Source organism: Eubalaena glacialis, chromosome 14 (genome assembly GCF_028564815.1).
Source record: "Eubalaena glacialis isolate mEubGla1 chromosome 14, mEubGla1.1.hap2.+ XY, whole genome shotgun sequence".
NCBI classification, from domain to species: Eukaryota; Metazoa; Chordata; class Mammalia; order Artiodactyla; family Balaenidae; genus Eubalaena; species Eubalaena glacialis.
The window spans coordinates 73,924,765-73,943,463 of record NC_083729.1 but is presented as its reverse complement, the minus strand read 5'-3'; the positions used below and the strand labels follow the sequence as shown (position 1 = coordinate 73,943,463).

General features: G+C 40.8%; 1 protein-coding gene across 1 annotated transcript in view; it reads right to left on the bottom strand.

Moving 5' to 3' along the window:
- The window catches only part of LOC133074642 (catenin alpha-2-like), a 783,943-nt gene that overhangs the window by 391,552 nt on the left and 373,692 nt on the right, over positions 1–18,699 (bottom strand). Inside the window, exons 4-6 of the mRNA XM_061168567.1 lie at positions 17,987–18,153; positions 7,501–7,620; positions 2,595–2,861 (exon numbers count right to left, since the gene is read on the bottom strand). Of these exons, the coding sequence (XP_061024550.1) occupies positions 2,595–2,861; positions 7,501–7,620; positions 17,987–18,153 (554 nt within the window). The remainder of the gene's footprint in view (positions 1–2,594; positions 2,862–7,500; positions 7,621–17,986; positions 18,154–18,699) is intronic.

The window sequence follows — 18,699 nt, the reverse complement described above, 5'->3', positions numbered from 1 at the left end:
TTTAAACATTAGATAATGCTGTATGCAACTTACATAGCTTGAGAACTAATATACATTTAATAATACAATATTACTTGGTTAATATACTTAGCTAATATAATATACAATTAGTTAACATATAAGATACTGAGTTAATATAAGTAATAAACATCACTTAGTTAATGTTTATAATGACACATAGCAATATATAAAGTTAATAAAATATAATTAGTGAATTAGTTAGTATGCCACTTTTTAAATTAAAAAAAACCTTTGACTATTACATTCATATGTTAACCTCCCAAAGCCTATTTGTCCATAATGAGAAGATACCAACCTATTAGAACAGTTGGAAAGTACGCCAACATACTTTGCTAATAGACTTTTCCCACATGGCCTAAGTTTTATTTTCTGAATCCAAAGCCATAATAACTCAATGATGCCTCAATTGTTAAATTCACTGCAGGTAAAAGCTCCTTTTAATGAAAATGGTTGAGATACAAAGAGAATGGGAAGCTGCAGTCACCATGCTCTCCGGCAGAAGGCGGCAGCAGCTGAAGAGTCTGACTATCCTTCAGGAGAGTCCTCTGCATGCTGCATATCTACTCTATTATCAGGTCCTCATTTAGGCTTTATTGTTTACTTTTTGATTATAAAATAAACTATGATTATAAAAGTGTAATTGTGTCAAAATCTAAATATTCTTTAATTTTAAAAAGCACCATTTCAAAATAAGAAAGCATCATTTCATAAAATAATTTTGTATTTGATATTGTAATTTTCTATTCTGTTTAACTGATGAGAGAATTTTATTCTAATGCACTCAGTAAAAATTAATGTGGCATTGTAATGTGTTAATATCTGAGTGCATGACCTGCTCATTTTTGTTTCCTTAAATTATGGGCTCATTCATTCTTAACCCAGAAAAAAAAAAAAGGAAAAAAAAATTTTATCATCGCTCTGTCAAGTTCCAAAATAACCCTCCTAGAATTTTTATACAGATTGTCTGAATATTATAAAAACTGATAGGGTCAATAGTTTTTCCTACCTGGGATCATGACATCATTTATCAAAAAGTAAAACTTACCCCTCAGTAAAGTAATATAATTTTCTATCTTAGATCCTCTACATTTGTATCAGGATTATTTCTAACATAATAAAGAAATAAAATTAAGTTAAATAGTGAAATAAAGCCAACAAATTATTTTTATTGTTTATTTTGTGAACAGGATCTCTTTTCCATTATTCTATTTTTTTTACATTATGGAAATCTAGTAACTTCTATATCCTTATTTTAAAATCAATAACCTTACTGAAGTATCTTATTAGTTCCAATGAATTTTCTGTTGTCTCCTAAAACTTTGTGAATGCAGTACATATTAAGGCCTAATTTCTGTGGTAAATACTTGAAATTTATTGTATTTAATCCTTATTTTAGAAACTTTGGAAATAATATATATATGATCTGAGTTCAATATATGTATTTTTTTTTTTTGACTACTGAAAAAATAAAAGAAAGAAGAGAGATACCTGTGAAAACTGGAAAGAATTATCTGTGTATAAAGTGTTATAATTATCCCTCCTTTATATCATCCATCTCCATGCCTTTAACAATCATTTGCTCCTGGTTCTCTTTTCTAGCAGGCAGCCAGTCATCTCCTGCCAAAAATTCATGTCAACATATCCAAAAGCAAAGCTTATCATCTTTCTCCACAGCTGTTAAGTAACCGATTTTTCTCCTATGAATTCCTGTTATATTGTATTTTATCACTTAAAGGGTTTCAGTACATTCTGCATCCTTCATCTCCTCTAAGGGAAAATATAACTCTTAAAAGCAGATACTAATTATTTATAAATGGTTTTAGCTCACAACACATGTAGGCTCTCACTGAACATGGGATGAACTCAACTGAATTCCACCTTCTCACAGGTGGGCTATATCCTGGCCCAGGGGCAGTGAGAGCTGTCATCCCGGGCTGTTGATGACATGTGTCCTTCCCACTCATTCGGTTGCCATGACTATGGCACAGTGAGCCATCCTTCTACTGCTTCCCTCATTGGGACACACCCCTAGAAATAGCAGTTTCAGAATGTGGGTCATTCACGGGACTAGCAGAGGTGCCACCCAGAGGGGCTGATGCAAGGAAGACCAGGATCCCAGATGGAATGAGAGGGCAGTGGAGTCTGGTTGCCACTGATTGAAAATGAAGAAATTGAGAGTGGTTCTTCACCCAAACACAACATCGAGGCAATCCACTACCATAGGCAGTCTACACTGCCTATGACATTTGCCTCTTTAATAATAAAGATAATCCTGCAAATGATAAACTGTCCCTAAAATAGCCTATGGTGTAGGAAAGTTACAGCGTTCAAGGTTTCTACCTGTATGGGATCAGGTCCTCTTTAACACAGTTGTTAGTTCCTTTAAAGACCAGTAAACTAGGTTCTACCAAGATGTCGGATTCCTAGTAACAGTCATACATCAGGTAGTTTAACTTACTATCAAAAGCCTCAAGAGAGGTAAATCCATGTATATTATCTTGGTGGCCCTTCATCCCAAAACATTTTTTCAGTGAAAACACACGCCCTTCTGGGTACATCACCCAGATGCTTACGTCAAATTCGTTCAGAGCCGCAGCCAGCTCCCCGATGCCCGTGTGGCCTTTGGCTTCGTCGGTGGGCGAGGTAGCTTGAGCAGCATTGGAGATGCCGGCAATGGCCTCCTGCACTTGTTTGAACACATAATCTCGGTTGGCTCTGGTGGCGGCAACATCTGGGTGGCGGAGAAAGGCTTGGGAGGCTGTGTACAGCATTGTGGCGTTCTTCTTTAGAGCCCCTCGGGCAGCTGCCATCTCATCCCGACAATGAGGGTCCTTCAGCTCCTGTGTGTGCAAAACACAAACCCGTCACTTCCATGAAGCTTGCCATGGAAGTATCTGTAATAGAGCTTAAAGTCACAGACATCTAGGACCACTGAATTTTAGAAACCATCTCCTCTCTCTTCTCTCTAGCTGCCAAGACTTTGCACGTACTGTTCTTTCTGTGTGAAATATCTGAGCATCCCTCTTCCACCCTATCCTTTCCCCTGATGGGGCCCATCCTCTGAGAACCTACTCTCCATCCAACTCTCTAAGCTACATCCCCTTCTATCTGCTCCCACAAGACCCTCTTCCCTCCTATCATTAACACACATCAATTCTTTATTGTATTTACTTATTTAAGTATATGTCTTTCTCCTAAACTGTATGTCTAATGACAGCAGAGAGCCCTAGCTATCTTGCTCAGTGGTTCTTTAGGCAACAGCACAGTATCTGGCCCATGAAATGCATTCAATAAATATTGCTGCAAGAATGTAAAAACTGAGCCACCAACAAGATAAATGGCTTGAATGGATCAGAGTTAGTTATCAGCAGATGGTAAACCCAAACTTCAGTTTTCTGATACTGTGCCTGACTCCACATTCAATTACAATCGCAAACATGGGAAATCGAACGCCTCTGATTTTGCTTAGTGCATCTCTGTCACTTCATTATCATTTTCAGAATAGGGTTCATTTTTTTCAAAACTACTTTTGATGGCAGATCACTCATTTGAGTTTAGGGAATAATAAAAAAATAGATCAAAGATGATTTGCTTTCTTAGTTTTGGATGTCAAAATAGTACCACTGGAGAGTCTCTTTATTTTCAGCTTTAAAGGGTATTGTTAAGAAAATGTTCACAGCATTTTTGGAAATGTTAAAGGCAGTACTGTTCTCTGAGAGCCATGTAGGACTGCCAGCTGAGTACCTCTGGGAGAAAATTTCTCTAGCTTCAAAATTTATCATTAGAGGGTATTTGAACCACTGGGGTTCTATTCCTATTTGCTCACTTGGTACATGATAGATGGATGACCTGGAAACAGTGAATTACATCTCTCTTCCATGGGTCAAAATAATTCTGAGACAAGCACATTATATTTGATATCTAAGATTGTCAAGACAAACTGACATTAAGTAGTAAATAACTAACTGAGCCATCTATCCCCCTTTGCTTAAGCACTAACAGATCTATGCCAGCCAACACAATTTCTAAATTGGGATGACTTATTTTTAGCCCTAAAGATCAACACAGATAAATGGGGAACCAACATCTGAGGGTAGCCTCTACACTGGTCAATAATCTAGGCGGTGCAGGTAGAAGTTTCCTCCCAACTAGTCATGAAGGGTCTTATTAACCTCCAGAACACCTGGTCCAGAAATCTTAGATTCCATTCTGGGATATATCTATACTAAAAAAAAAATCTAAATATGAAAGTGAGAAATAGGGGGTGGGAAATTCTTTCCATAAAGATATTTTTAGAAACATTTTTAATCACATGAAAAAAACCTGTAAACAATGTAAATGCTGATTTATGAAGAATTGGTTAAGTAGACTATTGAAGTTTTCATTTGATGGACTCTTTATGTGGATATTAAAAGAAGTTTCCATAAAAATACTAAAATGGGTAATATTTATAAGATAAATAAAGAAGAACATTTTACGCCTATTTGTATGCACAGTATGATTGTAAATATGTTACAATATGAAGATAAACAACTGAAAAGCAATATACCAAAATATTAGCACGACGTTTCTGTGGCTGGTAGAGTGTTATACAATTTTTTTTCTTCTTTTAATTCTACTTTTTTTCCTAAATTTTCTTGAAAGAGTGTGAAATAGCAATAGTTAAAACAAGGTTAATGAAATAAAAATAAATTATATTTATGGGAATTATCAGATGAATATCTCATATATTACTGTGGATTTTAATACCAGCTACATGCTGATGACTTGTTTCCATCTCCAACCCACATCTCTCTCCTTTTGACATTTCTACATGGATCTTACAAGCATCTCAAAATCAATGTATCTAAGTATGAAATCTTGATCTCTAACCCTCACTGATCCCTTTCCAGTCTTCACCCATCTCAGTAAATTCCTCACCACCTACCCATTTGCTCAAACAGAACCTCAGATGTGAACTGGTTGCTTTCACTCCCTAACCTCCCACAGCCAATTCCACAACAGGTCCTGAGTGTTCTATTTTCAAAATAAACGTGGACTCCCTATGCTTTTCTCCACTGGTACTGCTGCCAAGCTATCTGAGACCACCACTGAGGCAGAAAAGACACAGCCGGGCCCCAGGACAGCTTTCTCATGCACAGGCATTAGTCAGAAGGCAAAGCTACCTCCTTGTTTTGCCCTTACTGAGGCCATGATGCATGGAGGGATGGCATCTAAAACAGAAACTTTGTAGCATCTGAGCAAGAAACTCTGACCATGAAAAACCATGGAGCATGTGCAATAAAAATGCACAGGTTGCTGATGACCCTATAGGACCTTCCACGTGTGGCACTCAACTAGTAAGGGACAATTGAAGGGAAAACAGCTCCTAGAGCGCGTGTAGGGTGGCTTCAGGAGACAAATGCGCAGGACCAGAAGCTGATGCAACCTGGTGCAATCCAGGCCACACCTCAGCCCTCTGCTCAAAGAATATTCCACCCCCTAATCAAAAAGACCCCACCCATTCAAAGTGCTAAAAATAAGACAAAAAGGGGATCAACAACCCTGGGTGGCACCCCTCACTCTAGAGGATGCCCACACTCTTCTCTGAGTGTGCAACTTTTGCTTCTGTCCTGAATAAACTGTGTCTTCATTCTCTTTGATCCTCAGACTCCATGTGTATATTTATTTTTTCCTCTGTGTTCTGTGTTCCTCACCAAATTCTTTTGGACGAATTGAACGAGAGCCTGGACTTCTGATAAAGATTTTCCAGAATCACCAGCATCGCTTGCCTAGATGACTTCAGCCCCCTCCCAACTACAACTAGTCTCTCCTCTTCCATGCTACCCCCTCTTTGCAATGTACCTAGAATAACATTAAACTGTAAATCTGAGACTTTGATACCAAACTCTGAACTATTCAACTACTACCCATTCACTTACAATAAAATCCAAACAAACACTCTGCAAGACTCTGAGTGTCCTGGCACCCACCGTTCTCCCCAGCCTCCCCCTTGGTTCACTGAAATCAAGATTCAATGCATTTTTTTTTTCAGGTGTTTAAACAAGCTAAGTGGCTTTTGGGCCTCAAACCTGTGCTTCAGAGTAACTTTGCTCCTAACCACATTACATTGTGGGTTACCACACAAGATTCCACTTGAACAAAGCATTCTGCTGATAACAAAGTACTTAAAAATAATCGCCTGAACTAAAATCATGACTGTGTGCTCACCACAAAGGACACTGGAAGCTTTTTAGGGGAAGGGACTAGATCTTGGTCAAGTTTGTAATACGGGTGTCACTTCAGTCTGGCACAGATGAACACTCAACAAAGTTCACTAGAATTCTCCTGTTGGTCACAGAGTACCTTAGAAAAAGTCACTAGGAAGTGCCCAAAATGTCGAAGAATCCTGGGAATAGTCAAGAAGATGGGTGAATAGGATTTTAACTAACCTCTCCACATTTAAAGATGTTTTTTCTAAGAAGAAAGAAAAAGACACACTCTTTGGAAACAAAATTCTAATGGTACCTACTGAACAAATAGAGCTGGCTAAATGGAGGGTGTCATCTTGAGACAAAAGGGAGGCAAAGAAAATCCCAGCTCAACCACCTTCATCAAAGTGACTCGCTACCTGTGCTCTCCCTCCCCTGTTCATTCCCTTCTCTCTCTCTCTCTGCCTTTTCTCTATTTTTCTTCATGTTTACTTAATCTCTTTGATAAAAGTTTCACTGTACATACTACACACTTGGGGTGTGTATATGCACTGTGCTGTCCACAGGGCTGGGAGATAAAAAGTGAGGGCTAAGGACAGTGCCCAGGGAGTGGCCACAGCATCACACCACAGTTTGATATTCTTTATATTTCAATCGGGAGCTTTTCCAAGTGTGAACAGAAGGTTAGAGTGTGGTCAGACATAGAGAACAGGCTTGTGGTCGTGAAGGGGGAGGGTGGTGGGGGAGTGAGGGACTGGGAGTTTGGGGTTAGCAGATGCAAACAATTACACATGGAGTGCATAACAACAGGGTCTTGCTGTATAGCACAGGGAACTATGTTCAATATCTTGAGATAAACCGTGATGGAAAAGAATATTAAAAAATGTATATATCAATGTATGTATAACTGAATCACTTTGCTGTACAGCCAAAATTAACACAACATTGTAAATCAACTATACTTCCATAAAAAAATAAATATAAAAGTCAAAAAAAAAGAAAGGTTAGAGTGTGGTAGGGCTGGTGTGGTGGTTCCCACCAGTGAAGCAGGTGGCCTTTGACCTACTGTAAGCACACAGGGGCCCGAGAGTACCCAGGGAGTACCAGTGCTGTACGGTAGGGCCAGAACAGGCTCGAGTAGGAAGATGCCTTTGCGATCACAGGTTCCTAAAGCATCTGATGATCTGACAGCCAGCAGATGCAGCTGATCCACCGTCCAGGCCTACAAAGCTACACGGTTACTTAAACTCACTCACTTTCTCCCCTAGATTTCCAAAATCTTTCCCACCTGTTGTCTTCTTGCAGCTACATAGTTAAGTTTCACCATCTCTTTTCCGAATTCTTTAAAGCGATTTGCAAGGTCTTGCTCATTTGTAGCATTTTTGACAGCTTCCAAGGCCTCCTCCACCTGAAACAATAAAAAAAAAAAAATCCAATATATTTATAACTGGATAGTATTGCAATATTATTAAACATGCTAGAAATGCTAGTTTGTTAAAAAGAAAACATTTACGTATTCACATTTAAATAAAATAATGGGAAAAAGTACCCCAAGAAGCGTTTATAATTAGAATAAATATTTGTTCAACATTTATATATTTTGTATATAAAAGATAATAATTGCTGAACTCCTGAAGCTTATAAAATACTACATTGATTGTATTTTGAGTTATGGTTTTAATAAGGGATATGGACTTTTAATTTCAAGTAGAAAAATAAAGGAAAATATACTTAAGAAATATGGAATTGAAAAACAAACTTTAGAAATCTTCAGAGGAGGAAATGTTTTGCAAACAAAAACTGGAGGAACTCCTGGGCTGCAAAAAGTTTGAGATAGCTTAAATCTGCAACCAATCTTCTTGGCATCACCTCTAAATCTGGGACTAAAGGGATTGTAATTTTAAGCTGAGTTTACACCTTGCCATCCAATAGAAGAGAAAATATTGAGCCTCGAGAAGTAAGTGAATTTGAAGTTTTGTTGCCATGTAAGGTGGCATCAACTAGGGTGAACAGAATAATGATCAGTGGAAATAGCCAAGAACATAATCGTGAGTGAATAAGGCACAAGACAGAACTATGTTTGCAAAATCAAAAGTTCTTAGTTTTGAAGGGAGTCTGGTAGAGAGGCCTCAACTAGTACAGGCTTCTGAGAGTGGCAGTAGAAAAAGAGAAATGGTAGCTCTGAAAGAGTAATGAGAAATACAGAGAATGTATGGGTCTACTGCAGAATTCCAATTGGCTCTTGTAGTTTAGACCAAATCAAAGGACAATATACAGACAGTTCATTGTCTGACAATGCGGAAATCCAAATGACCATTAAAATGGCTAGAAAGAGTCATAGATTAACATAGTACTATAGAAATACACCTTTGTTTAACTTGACACAATCACAAAGGTGGCTAATCCAACTTCCTCACCAAGTTCCACTGAGTGCAGGAAGAGAATAGTGTATATAAGCCAGTGATAATGGATATCATCAAATCTTTTCCTCCATAGATATGACAGTATCATTAAATTTACTAAATAGGCTAACATTTCATTAAGGAAAGAGTTGCAGCAAGCAAGGGAAGTTATTTAGAATGATGGTGATGGGGGTTCAATCTAGACTCCAGATAAAATTAGGTTTCCATTCTCATCTTTTATGGAAGATAGAAGATCTTTCTTTCGTACCTATTTGCATTTTTCCTGAATGATTGTGAAGAGGAAAGGCTACATCTTGCTCTTGGAATGTCTGCAGGTGACAGGGACCTGGGAAGAGTGGAAGGACACAGATGGCAGGCTGTGTGATGGTTCTGAGAAGAAGAGTGGTGCTCATGGGGGAGGTGTTATAAGGGGAGGTTTGGGGTACTCTGTGTGCTGGATTGGGAAGTCACTTCCAACAAGCTGATAAAGGGGGCCCTTAGAGGCAGCTGCCACGTCCTTTCTTGTAATAAATGCCCTCCTGACCTTGGACCCTACAGATAGTTATTCTCCTCCCACGGCCGGCCTGGGCTGACGAACACCAACGTGAGAACCCTCAGCTCTGGCAGGTCTTCCTGTCCTTAATACTGGAGCCTGAGTTCTGGGGATGGGGATAGCTGAAAAGGGTGAACTTCTAGACAGGATATTAAAATTTCCTCCCTATTTGTTGGATTTAGATATTATTTTCAGAGCTTGTCCCTTAAAACTCTTAAAATCTTGAGTCTTCTCAGAGTTTGTCTGAAATAGCCCTTACCCCCATTTCCAAAGCAAGCCTACTTGTCACTATTATTTAGTCGACAGCTCTGTCAAATTGTTTGAGACAGACTCTTTAAATCAATCTCCGGGACTTTCCTGGTGGTCCAGTGGTTAAGACTCCGTGCTCCCAAGGCAGCAGGCACAGGTTTGATCCCTGGTTGGGGAACTAAGACCCCACATGCTGCACAGCGTGGCCAAAAACAATAAATTAATTACATTAAATCAAATCAGTCTCCAATTTTCCTGACTGAAACTGCACTTACTTATTTTGATGTAAAAAAGTAGTCTGAGAATTCATACTTACTAAGTATGAATACTTATTAAGCACCTACGAGGAGCTAGGCAGGCATACGGGGATGGGTACAGCAGGAACAGAAGAGTCTGATTCCCCTCCTGGACCGTGTGATCCTGTTCTCCTGTCCACAGTCACTGCCCATACCAGTGCTACAAATCATTGTTATGATCATTTCCGTTTGGACAGACTGACCTCATTCCAGGGTCCTTCAGTTGATATCCAGTTGATTGGATTTTAAGTGACACTAATGAAACTAATAAGTCACACAAAGCTCTCTTGTTAGGACCTGGATTTATAGCTAAATTTAAAAGATGTTATCTTGGAAATAGGAGTTGGCCAAGTAAATGAATGAATGAAGACAAGATTCTATATTTAACTACTTTACTTGTTGAGCCATATACTCTGGTTTGACCATGGATATCTCAGCAACATCATACTTTATCTTTCTGCCTCCTAAGGATAAGCTGGCCTTCTTGATTAAATTTTCTGTTTCCTTGTTCAAAAGTGAAGAAAATGATTTCATCAGATAGCAAGAATGATTAAATGCTAGCATCATTTATTCATAAAGTGCCATGCTTTATAAAGTACAATAATACAGCTTGATACATTTCCAAAGTTACTTTCAGCTTGTACAAGAAAAATGACAATAGCCAATGTCCCTGACTACTTATGATGTAGCAGACATTGGTCCAAATGTTTTACATGTATCTAATTTAGTCCCCCAAAACAGCTCTTTGAAGCTGATAGTTTTCTTGTTTCTTCTTTACAGAGGAAAGACTGCAGCCAGAGGGGTGACACAGCCAGCCTGAGAGGTCTCACAGCAAGAGAGTGCAGGAACCAGGGTGTGAGCCCAGATAGTTTGCTCCAGAGTTCATACTTTTAACTCCCGGGCTGTGCTGCTTCAGTTTCCTAAAAAGGATGGTTTTGTAAAGCTGCTGGAGTCCAGTTTGGATTGTACTGATCAGCTGATAATGAAGATTCATTAAGAGTCCTGCCCCATGTGATCAGTCTCCAGGTTCTAGTGATTCCACCTCTTAATTTCTCTAAAATCTACCCCTTCACAGTACACACTGCCACTGCCTTCACTCAGCTTTCCTTTCATTCACTGGCCTGGATCATTTTAATCATCTCTCAATCTGTCTCTTTGCTTGGGCTCACCCCTCTTCTAATTCCTTCTCCATATTGCTACCAAAATTATTTGGCTAAATCACGAAGCTGATTCTAATGCTTAGGACTACTCAGCAGTTCCCCATAATCTATACAGAGTCTAAACAAATGGGTAGAGTCCAAACTAATTATCATGATAACCGAGACACTCCACACCCTGTATCTCTCTAACTCTGTGACTGCCCCTCCCAACCTCACCCTCTCTGCTCCAACAACAGAATCAATCAACCATATTACTGTGGATGCTCCAAGTCCCTCCCTCACTCTCATGCCTTTGTTCTTTCCTCCGTCTGTGAAGCTCTCAGTAGGTGAAATCTTTTGTCCCACCTGGATCCATCTCCCTTCTTATGGCAAGAGCATCCCAGTTGGGAGCAGTGACTCACTCTCTCCCTAGGCTGGTTATCAAATCTAAATTTCATACTTTCTGCCTGCTCTGTGAACACATAGCTGGGCCCTTTACATCTTATTCCTGTGTTAAGCTTTGTAGGGAGAGAGTGTTTGACAGGCAACAAAGGAGGAAGGGGTTTTGTTTCCTGGTCCTGGAGCGCTCCCTGGACAGGCTCGGCAGCAGGGGTAGTTCCTCCAACACCAGGTGACCCCCATGGGTGATTCTGTAGTGGAATGCCTCTAGTGAGACATGTCTCCACGCACAGTTTTCCTTGACACCCTAAAGGGCAGAGTTCTAGCAAGTTCTGTTGGCTTGTGTGGCACTTCAGTGGCCTCTCTGTCATCCAGTGACATAGGAACATCTGGATCTTGGCCCTGGTTTGGGGTGGGCTCTCCCTAGAGTGCTCTATCTCAGTCCTGGAGGGAGTGGCTGCTCCTTCCATCTGCCATTCCTAGATTCCCTAGAGTTCTCTTTAAGTCCTCCTAGACAATTCCTTGTTACTCTAATCTATTAGAGCTAATAATTCTTTTTTTTTTAAATTTATTTATTTTTGTTTGCGTTGGGTCTTCATTTCTGTGTGAGGGCTTTCTCTAATTGCGGCGAGCGCGGGCCACTCTTCATCGCGGTGCGCGGGCCTCTCACTATCGCGGCCCCTCTTGTTGCGGAGCACAGGCTCCAGACGCGCAGGCTCAGTAGTTGTGGCTCACGGGCCCAGTTGCTCCGCGGCATGTGGGATCTTCCCAGACCAGGGCTTGAACCCGTGTCCCCTGCATTGGCAGGCGGATTCTCAACCACTGCACCACCAGGGAAGCCCCTAATAATTCTTTATATTAAGCTTTCCCTGCTCAAATTACTGTGCAGTTTTGCTCTCACTACTGGACAGGATGATACCTTCCCCACTCTTCTGATGGGGCCAACCTCTTCCCAATCACCCTCAACTCTCAGCCCCCAGCTTCAGGCTTGGGCTTGTGACTCCAGCCTGTTCAATCTGTGGTTGAACAATTAGTTCAGGAAAAGGCAAATCTCATTCAGTTCACTGAGCCCCAGTCCTAACACCTCCCTCTCCCAATCACATCACCCTTCTTCACATTATCCCAAATCACCCAACAATACATTTGGTTGAACTGATCCCATCCTTGGCTTGGGGGGTGATGAGGGAGAGGAACAGTGCTGACCAAACTAAGAAATCAGCACATCCCACGCCCCCTCTAAATAATTAACTCAGAGATGTATACCTGATTTAGAGGCCAAAATGACTAACAAAATTGTAAAACTTTTATTTGAGCTGCCTGGGAAGAGAATTTCCTCTTTTTTGCTAACTATAGTCTAGAAACATGTAATCTTGAGAATATTTTGCAGCTACCTTGAGATTTTGAGAAAAGGGCCTACAGAGAAGAGTGTCCTTAGTGAGGAAAAAGAGATAGAAACCTGGTCCTTGTCATATGTTTGTACCTTGATCAAGCTTTGCCTGAAGCTACCTGCCTCTGGACTTTTAGTTTGGTGAGCCAATATATTCCCTTTTGGAAAGGCCAACTTGAGTTGGGTTTCTGTTATTTAAAATGGAAAACATCCTAATTATTATGTTTTCCTTCCAGGTGAGACCATAGCAATATGCGCAATTTTCACAACATGTACTGCACTCTTTCTTAATGTCTCCCCCACTACCAGCTTATAAAGTTGCGAAGGCAGGAGTTGAGTCTTATTTACCTTTGAAGTCATATATCTTGGCACAATGTCTTATACATAGTAGGCATCCGATAAGTATCTCTTGAAAGGATAACTGAATAAATAAATAAATTCCAAATAAACCAGCTGAAGTTAATGCCATGACAGCTCTGATGAAAAACATGTGCCAAGAACCTGGGCAGTAACGTCTACCTTTATAATCAGAGACAAGGATATTTTATACCTTGATTATGTGCAGCAGAAATTAACAAAATATTGTAAATCAACTATACTTCAATAAATTTTTTTTTAAAAAAGAGCCACATCAGAGTTGCAGGACAAAACAGCAGACTACTGAGAAATAATGTTACTGGGGACTCACTAAGACCATTCAATGCTAATGTCACAAAAATCACAGGTAATATTAAACTCACCCACCAACAATGGGGCAGCAGCATTAGATTTGTCCCCTGGTAGCCTCGAAGATAATTTGAATTTCCTGAGAAGTTGACTAAATGGTTGTGTTTTCTCATTTTGCTATTGACTTTCTAGGGAGAAATTCTGAGATAATCGGGAACATCATTATTCCAGGACTCAGCCTGAGTACAGAAAAAAGTGATTGTTTCCTCTGACACACACATGGCTAGGTGAGTTTGTGTGTAATGACATCACCAACGCTAAGAATTGGACAATATACTCTGATTGCATTCATTCAGAGTTTAGGGAAAATAAATATCGCTCTTCTCGATCACTGATTGAAATGCAGGAGTCCTTTCAAAGCGTGAAGTGTCACATCTCCATCTAACACACGGATAATGTCAACTGATTGCAGGATACACCAGGTGTCTCTAGGGAATCACTCACCAGTAACTTCAACAATACAAGTGATTATAATTCAGTAGTTTTTAATGATATCTGATGTGCAATGATTCCTTTAGCTTCGCTCAGGAACATCAAATTCCCACTTTGGCGATAACTCGGCTTTGAACTATATGTCACTCACTGTTCCATCACTATCCTCCTGAATTCAAAATAACTACAGTAGCAAAAACCTTCAGCAGTCATACGAATCCTTAATATAACATATTCAAAAGAGAGCTCAACATTAAAATACACACAAAGACTTGCAAAATAGAGCAAGTAGCTTAATATGAGCAGCTAGAATATCTATGTGTTATATGAAAAGATGGACTCCTTAGCAGGCATATAAACTTAAGTTTGCAAATGTAATTTTAAGGTAGCAGAATGCAAAAACCTACACACTGCCAAATCACACAACCTCTGCAGAATTCCCAGTTCTTTACTCATTTTCAGAGGGTGAATGACTTTTGCTCAGGATTACTCAATTTGCCAACAATTACCTAGAGGGTGCAGGGCAGAAAATGAAGACAGGCATTTTAGGAGAATAAATGGACTCTCCTTCATCTACTCAGTGAATTATTGATGGAAAAACATGAAAATAAGTTTCTGATAAGAAGGCAATTCCCTCCATATTCCTGTAAGTTACTCAGAAACGAGAAAAATCAATATCTGCAAAGAACGGCAATAAAGTTTTGGCATATGGCCTAAAAGATGAAAAGTAAAATATTATCTGAAATGCTTAAAGGTAAAATACCTATGCAGTGGTTAACACGGCAGGAAGCTACAGGACTCCTTATACTGTGTTAATCAATGTTCCAACCCCAAATCAAGTCACTGCTTTATTATCGTTAGAAAGCACCTGCCACTCTTTTTCTCACCTATGTTCTATCATCCATTTGGTAAAGAAACTCATTTTTATTTGGAAGAAGTCTTGATAAAAGTATAGATGATAATTTCTAACCTGCTCCATCAAAATACATAAAGATATTTCCTTCATCTTGAGTTAAAAACAAATAAGTAGATGCTGGCAGACAACACTTGTTTATGAGAGGATGTGCTTCTATAGAAAAGAACAAAAATGCTAAGAAGAATTATATACCATGTTCATTTGCAAAGAATTGTTGACACATTGTCTTTTTTAGGGGATTGGAACAATAGTCCCATCGTATGAAACCCTGACTGACCTGAACCCGAGTATGACACATGCCACCTGAGTAATTCAGCAATAGCACCAGAAGCTGCAGTTCCCCACTTGCTCCACAAGAGGACACCATTCTGCCACCGCTGTTCCCTGCAGAGGCTGCGGTTTCAGTAGAACAAATGTGTTATTCAGTCTACAATCATTTTTAATTTTACTACTGACAGTCTGACAGGACTACTTAATATTGCTGGGTTGACCTTTCTATATTTTGTGCTAAATCTTCTTTTTTTTTTCTTTAAACTTCTCTTAAACTGCTGTGTCGGGAAGAGGATATAATTGACTCCACATTAAGACAGGCTGCAGTGTGATATTATCAGCCGACAGCACTGGTCAAAACAGGTGGGTAGAGGCAGGATTGCAGGCAGCAACTGGTGCCGTACATCACACTACAGGCCCCGCTTGCACAAGCACCCTCCACGTGTGGGCCATTCGGGGAGACTATTTAGCCTTCATCACTCCTCAAGAGGGGCTTGAAATGGCCTTCCACGGCACAGAGAACATATAAGTTAATTTCCTTAGGTTCAGTCCTATTCTCCTGGTAAAGGAAGACTGTCCATCTGGGGAAAGATCTTTCTTAAAATGTTGCCTTTGAAGACTAAGCAGGCTGGAAGAGAAAGGTAACAAAACTTTTTCTCCAACACACTTGAGAACAAAGTCATCTGTAGCCTAAAAGATGCACATAATTCAGGCGGGGCTGCAGAAATAACAGCCAGCACTGCAGTTCCGGGATCTGACAATGGTGACACAGCCGCCATTTACCAAACACTTACTTTGCACCAGACTCCGTGATGAATGCTTCATAAGGAATTCCCCCAGTTTAAACCTCCCCACAACTCTGAGGGCTGCACAATCATTAGCCCCCTACTAACAGATGAGGTGTCTGAGACCTAAGGAAGTTTCATTTTTTATTATTTTTTTATACATATATTTTATTGAAGTATAGTTGATTTACAATGTTGTGTTAATTACCACTGTACAGCAAAGTGACTCAGTTGTACGTATGTATAGATTCTCTTTTTTAAGGCTCTTTTCCATTCTGGTTTATCATAGGTTTTTTTTTTCTTGTTTGTTTGTTTTTTATTTATGGCTGTGTTGGGTCTTCGTTTCTGTGCGAGGGCTTTCTCTAGTTGTGGCAAGCGGGGGCCACTCTTCATCGCGGTGTGCAGGCCTCTCACTATCGCGGCCTCTCTTGTTGTGGAGCACAGGCTCCAGACGCGCAGGCTCAGTAACTGTGGCTCATGGGCCCAGTTGCTCCGCGGCATGTGGGATCTTCCCAGACCAGGGCTCGAACCCGTGTCCCCTGCATTGGCAGGCAGATTCTCAACCACTGCGCCACCAGGGAAGCCCCTATCATAGGTTATTGAATCTAGTTCTCTGTGCTCTACAGGAGGACCTTGTTGTTTATCCATTCTCTAGAGAATAGCTTCCATCTGCTAACCCCAGCCTCCCATCCCATCCCTCCCCCACCCCCCTCCCCTTTGGCTACCACCCCGTCTGTTCTCTATGCTGTGGAGGCTTTATGTGGTGGATTAGGACAGGCTGGCAAGTGGACCCCAAACCAAGACTAGACCTAGGCTGTCTTACTCCAGTGGCCATAAGGTTATTCATAAAGTTACACTGCCCTTCAGTATCCTGTGAAATAGGTAGTCTCCCCTCATACTGCTCTCCTCATCCAACTTGCAAGAGCCTTCCCGTGTTTCTGAGGCCTATTCTCTGAGAAAAGTCTGAGAGAAAAATTCCCAAGCAGGTTCTGCTTCGTGTCCCCTGGCTCCTCAGGAACCCGAACAGAAACCATGAAGAGCTACACCTTCTTTGTGGTTTATGACCATGCAACTCAGGCTGGGGATGTTGGCATTTGAGGCCTTTCATAATATTGCAGAGTTTATACAAAATTTTAGAAATCTTGGCTCCTTGATTGGGGCCAGCTCAGCTAACACCCTGCCCAAGATTTTTTGACAGAAAACACTTGTGATTTTGGAAATTTCTTAATGAACCTCCATATTGGACAAATCTGATATGGAAGGTGAGGTAAGAGCAGGCTGCTATTATTCATTTCCTATCTCACCTGCCCCCTCATTGTTCATTTCATGGAAGAAGAAAATAAGGGCATGGAATAGAGACCCTCAAGGCAGAAGCCACGTTCCTAAGCAACTGAGTTACATCATCAAAGGGTGGGTCCACCCAGGCTGCAACTAGATACCAGTGAGCAACTAGGAAAACAGAGAAAGGCCTAGCTATCAAGGACTGGGAGGGTTGCACGTGACCCAGGAAAATTTGTGACCAGGGCAAGTCTCCACTTCCATGAAGAAACAAAAGACTTAAAAGGAACCAAGGAATCCTGACAAGCAAGGCACATATCATGGAGCTCTAGGAGTTGGTGGGGCACATATGCGCCCAGAGACCCAATCCAGGAATGTTAGGTGCCAAGCTTGATGCAACAAGATTGATTCTAGCCATCAGTGCTGTGGACGAGGCTTCTTTTTATTGCCAGACTAAGGGAGGTTCAAAGTACATAATTCTACCAAAGGGCAACGCTGGAGCAGTTAACAAAATACAATGCAACATGGGATCCACATTAAGGTGGGCAGAGGTGGTCACGTGGCCAGCTACCCAGAAGAGCTGGCCTGGCCTGAATTACCACAGGGACCAGCGCTGCTCTGAATCTCAAGACAAAGTCAAGGCAGGCACACCACGCGCGGCAGCCTCTGCAGCCTGAAAGATGCACTGTTTTGTACGCCAAGAACTAAGGGGAAATCCAAACTCTGTGTTTTGAGAGAAGGAAAACAATTCAAGTGAATCTTCTGTAACTTTGAAAGATGTATTATTGAATATAATTTTAGTAGTAGAAAAATTGGGGGCATACCACTTGGGTGAGTAACCAAGTGATCTGGTGAGCAGTGAAACATCTTTGGTCCAGTTCAGTGCCATGGTCAATATTGCTACCCACATAAAGCACATTTTGGTAAGTTCTACATACGTACAATTCTCAGATGAGATAAAAGTCTCATGACGTCTGCCATGTCCGCCAGGATGAGCAAGCGTGTTACAGCCGATAGCAGAGCCCGGGCAGCTCGCACCATGGTGCCACGCTTCACCGAGGAGCACGGGTCATCAGCGAACTCGGAAGAGGCAATGCGCATCGTCTCACCTGGAAGACAGACACGGAGACACATGTGGGTAGACAGGAGGCTCAGAGGCTGGCAGTCATAAAGATCTGTGGACGGGCCATCACAGCTCTCATTGCAAAACCACTATTACCAGGTGGTACCAGCTCCCTCAGCGCAGCAGAAACTTTCAAGTCAAACGCATAAGTGCACCCAGACAGGTGCTATAGACAAAACCCAAGTGTAAAAGTATGTGTTTAGCATCAATAAGGAAGATATTTAATTCAATTTGTCTAAGAATTGAGATGGATTTGCCTGACCTTATTCATTCTCACTCTGCACATCCCTTGGAACCAGTGGTATTCACTAGGCTAGTTGGTTTCTAACAGTTGAAGAATAAAGTTAACTGCACCAGAGAGGAATGAAACTTAAGACCTTGGCCTCATGAGCTCTGTACTCTTAATTGAGCTAATCAGACAATAACAGACTATAGAGTTGCCCCAGGTCTGTTCTTTTAATTCTCTGCTAGGAAGCTATTCTCTAATATAGAGAACATTTATGAGACAATTGAAGCGATTCAACAGATGTTT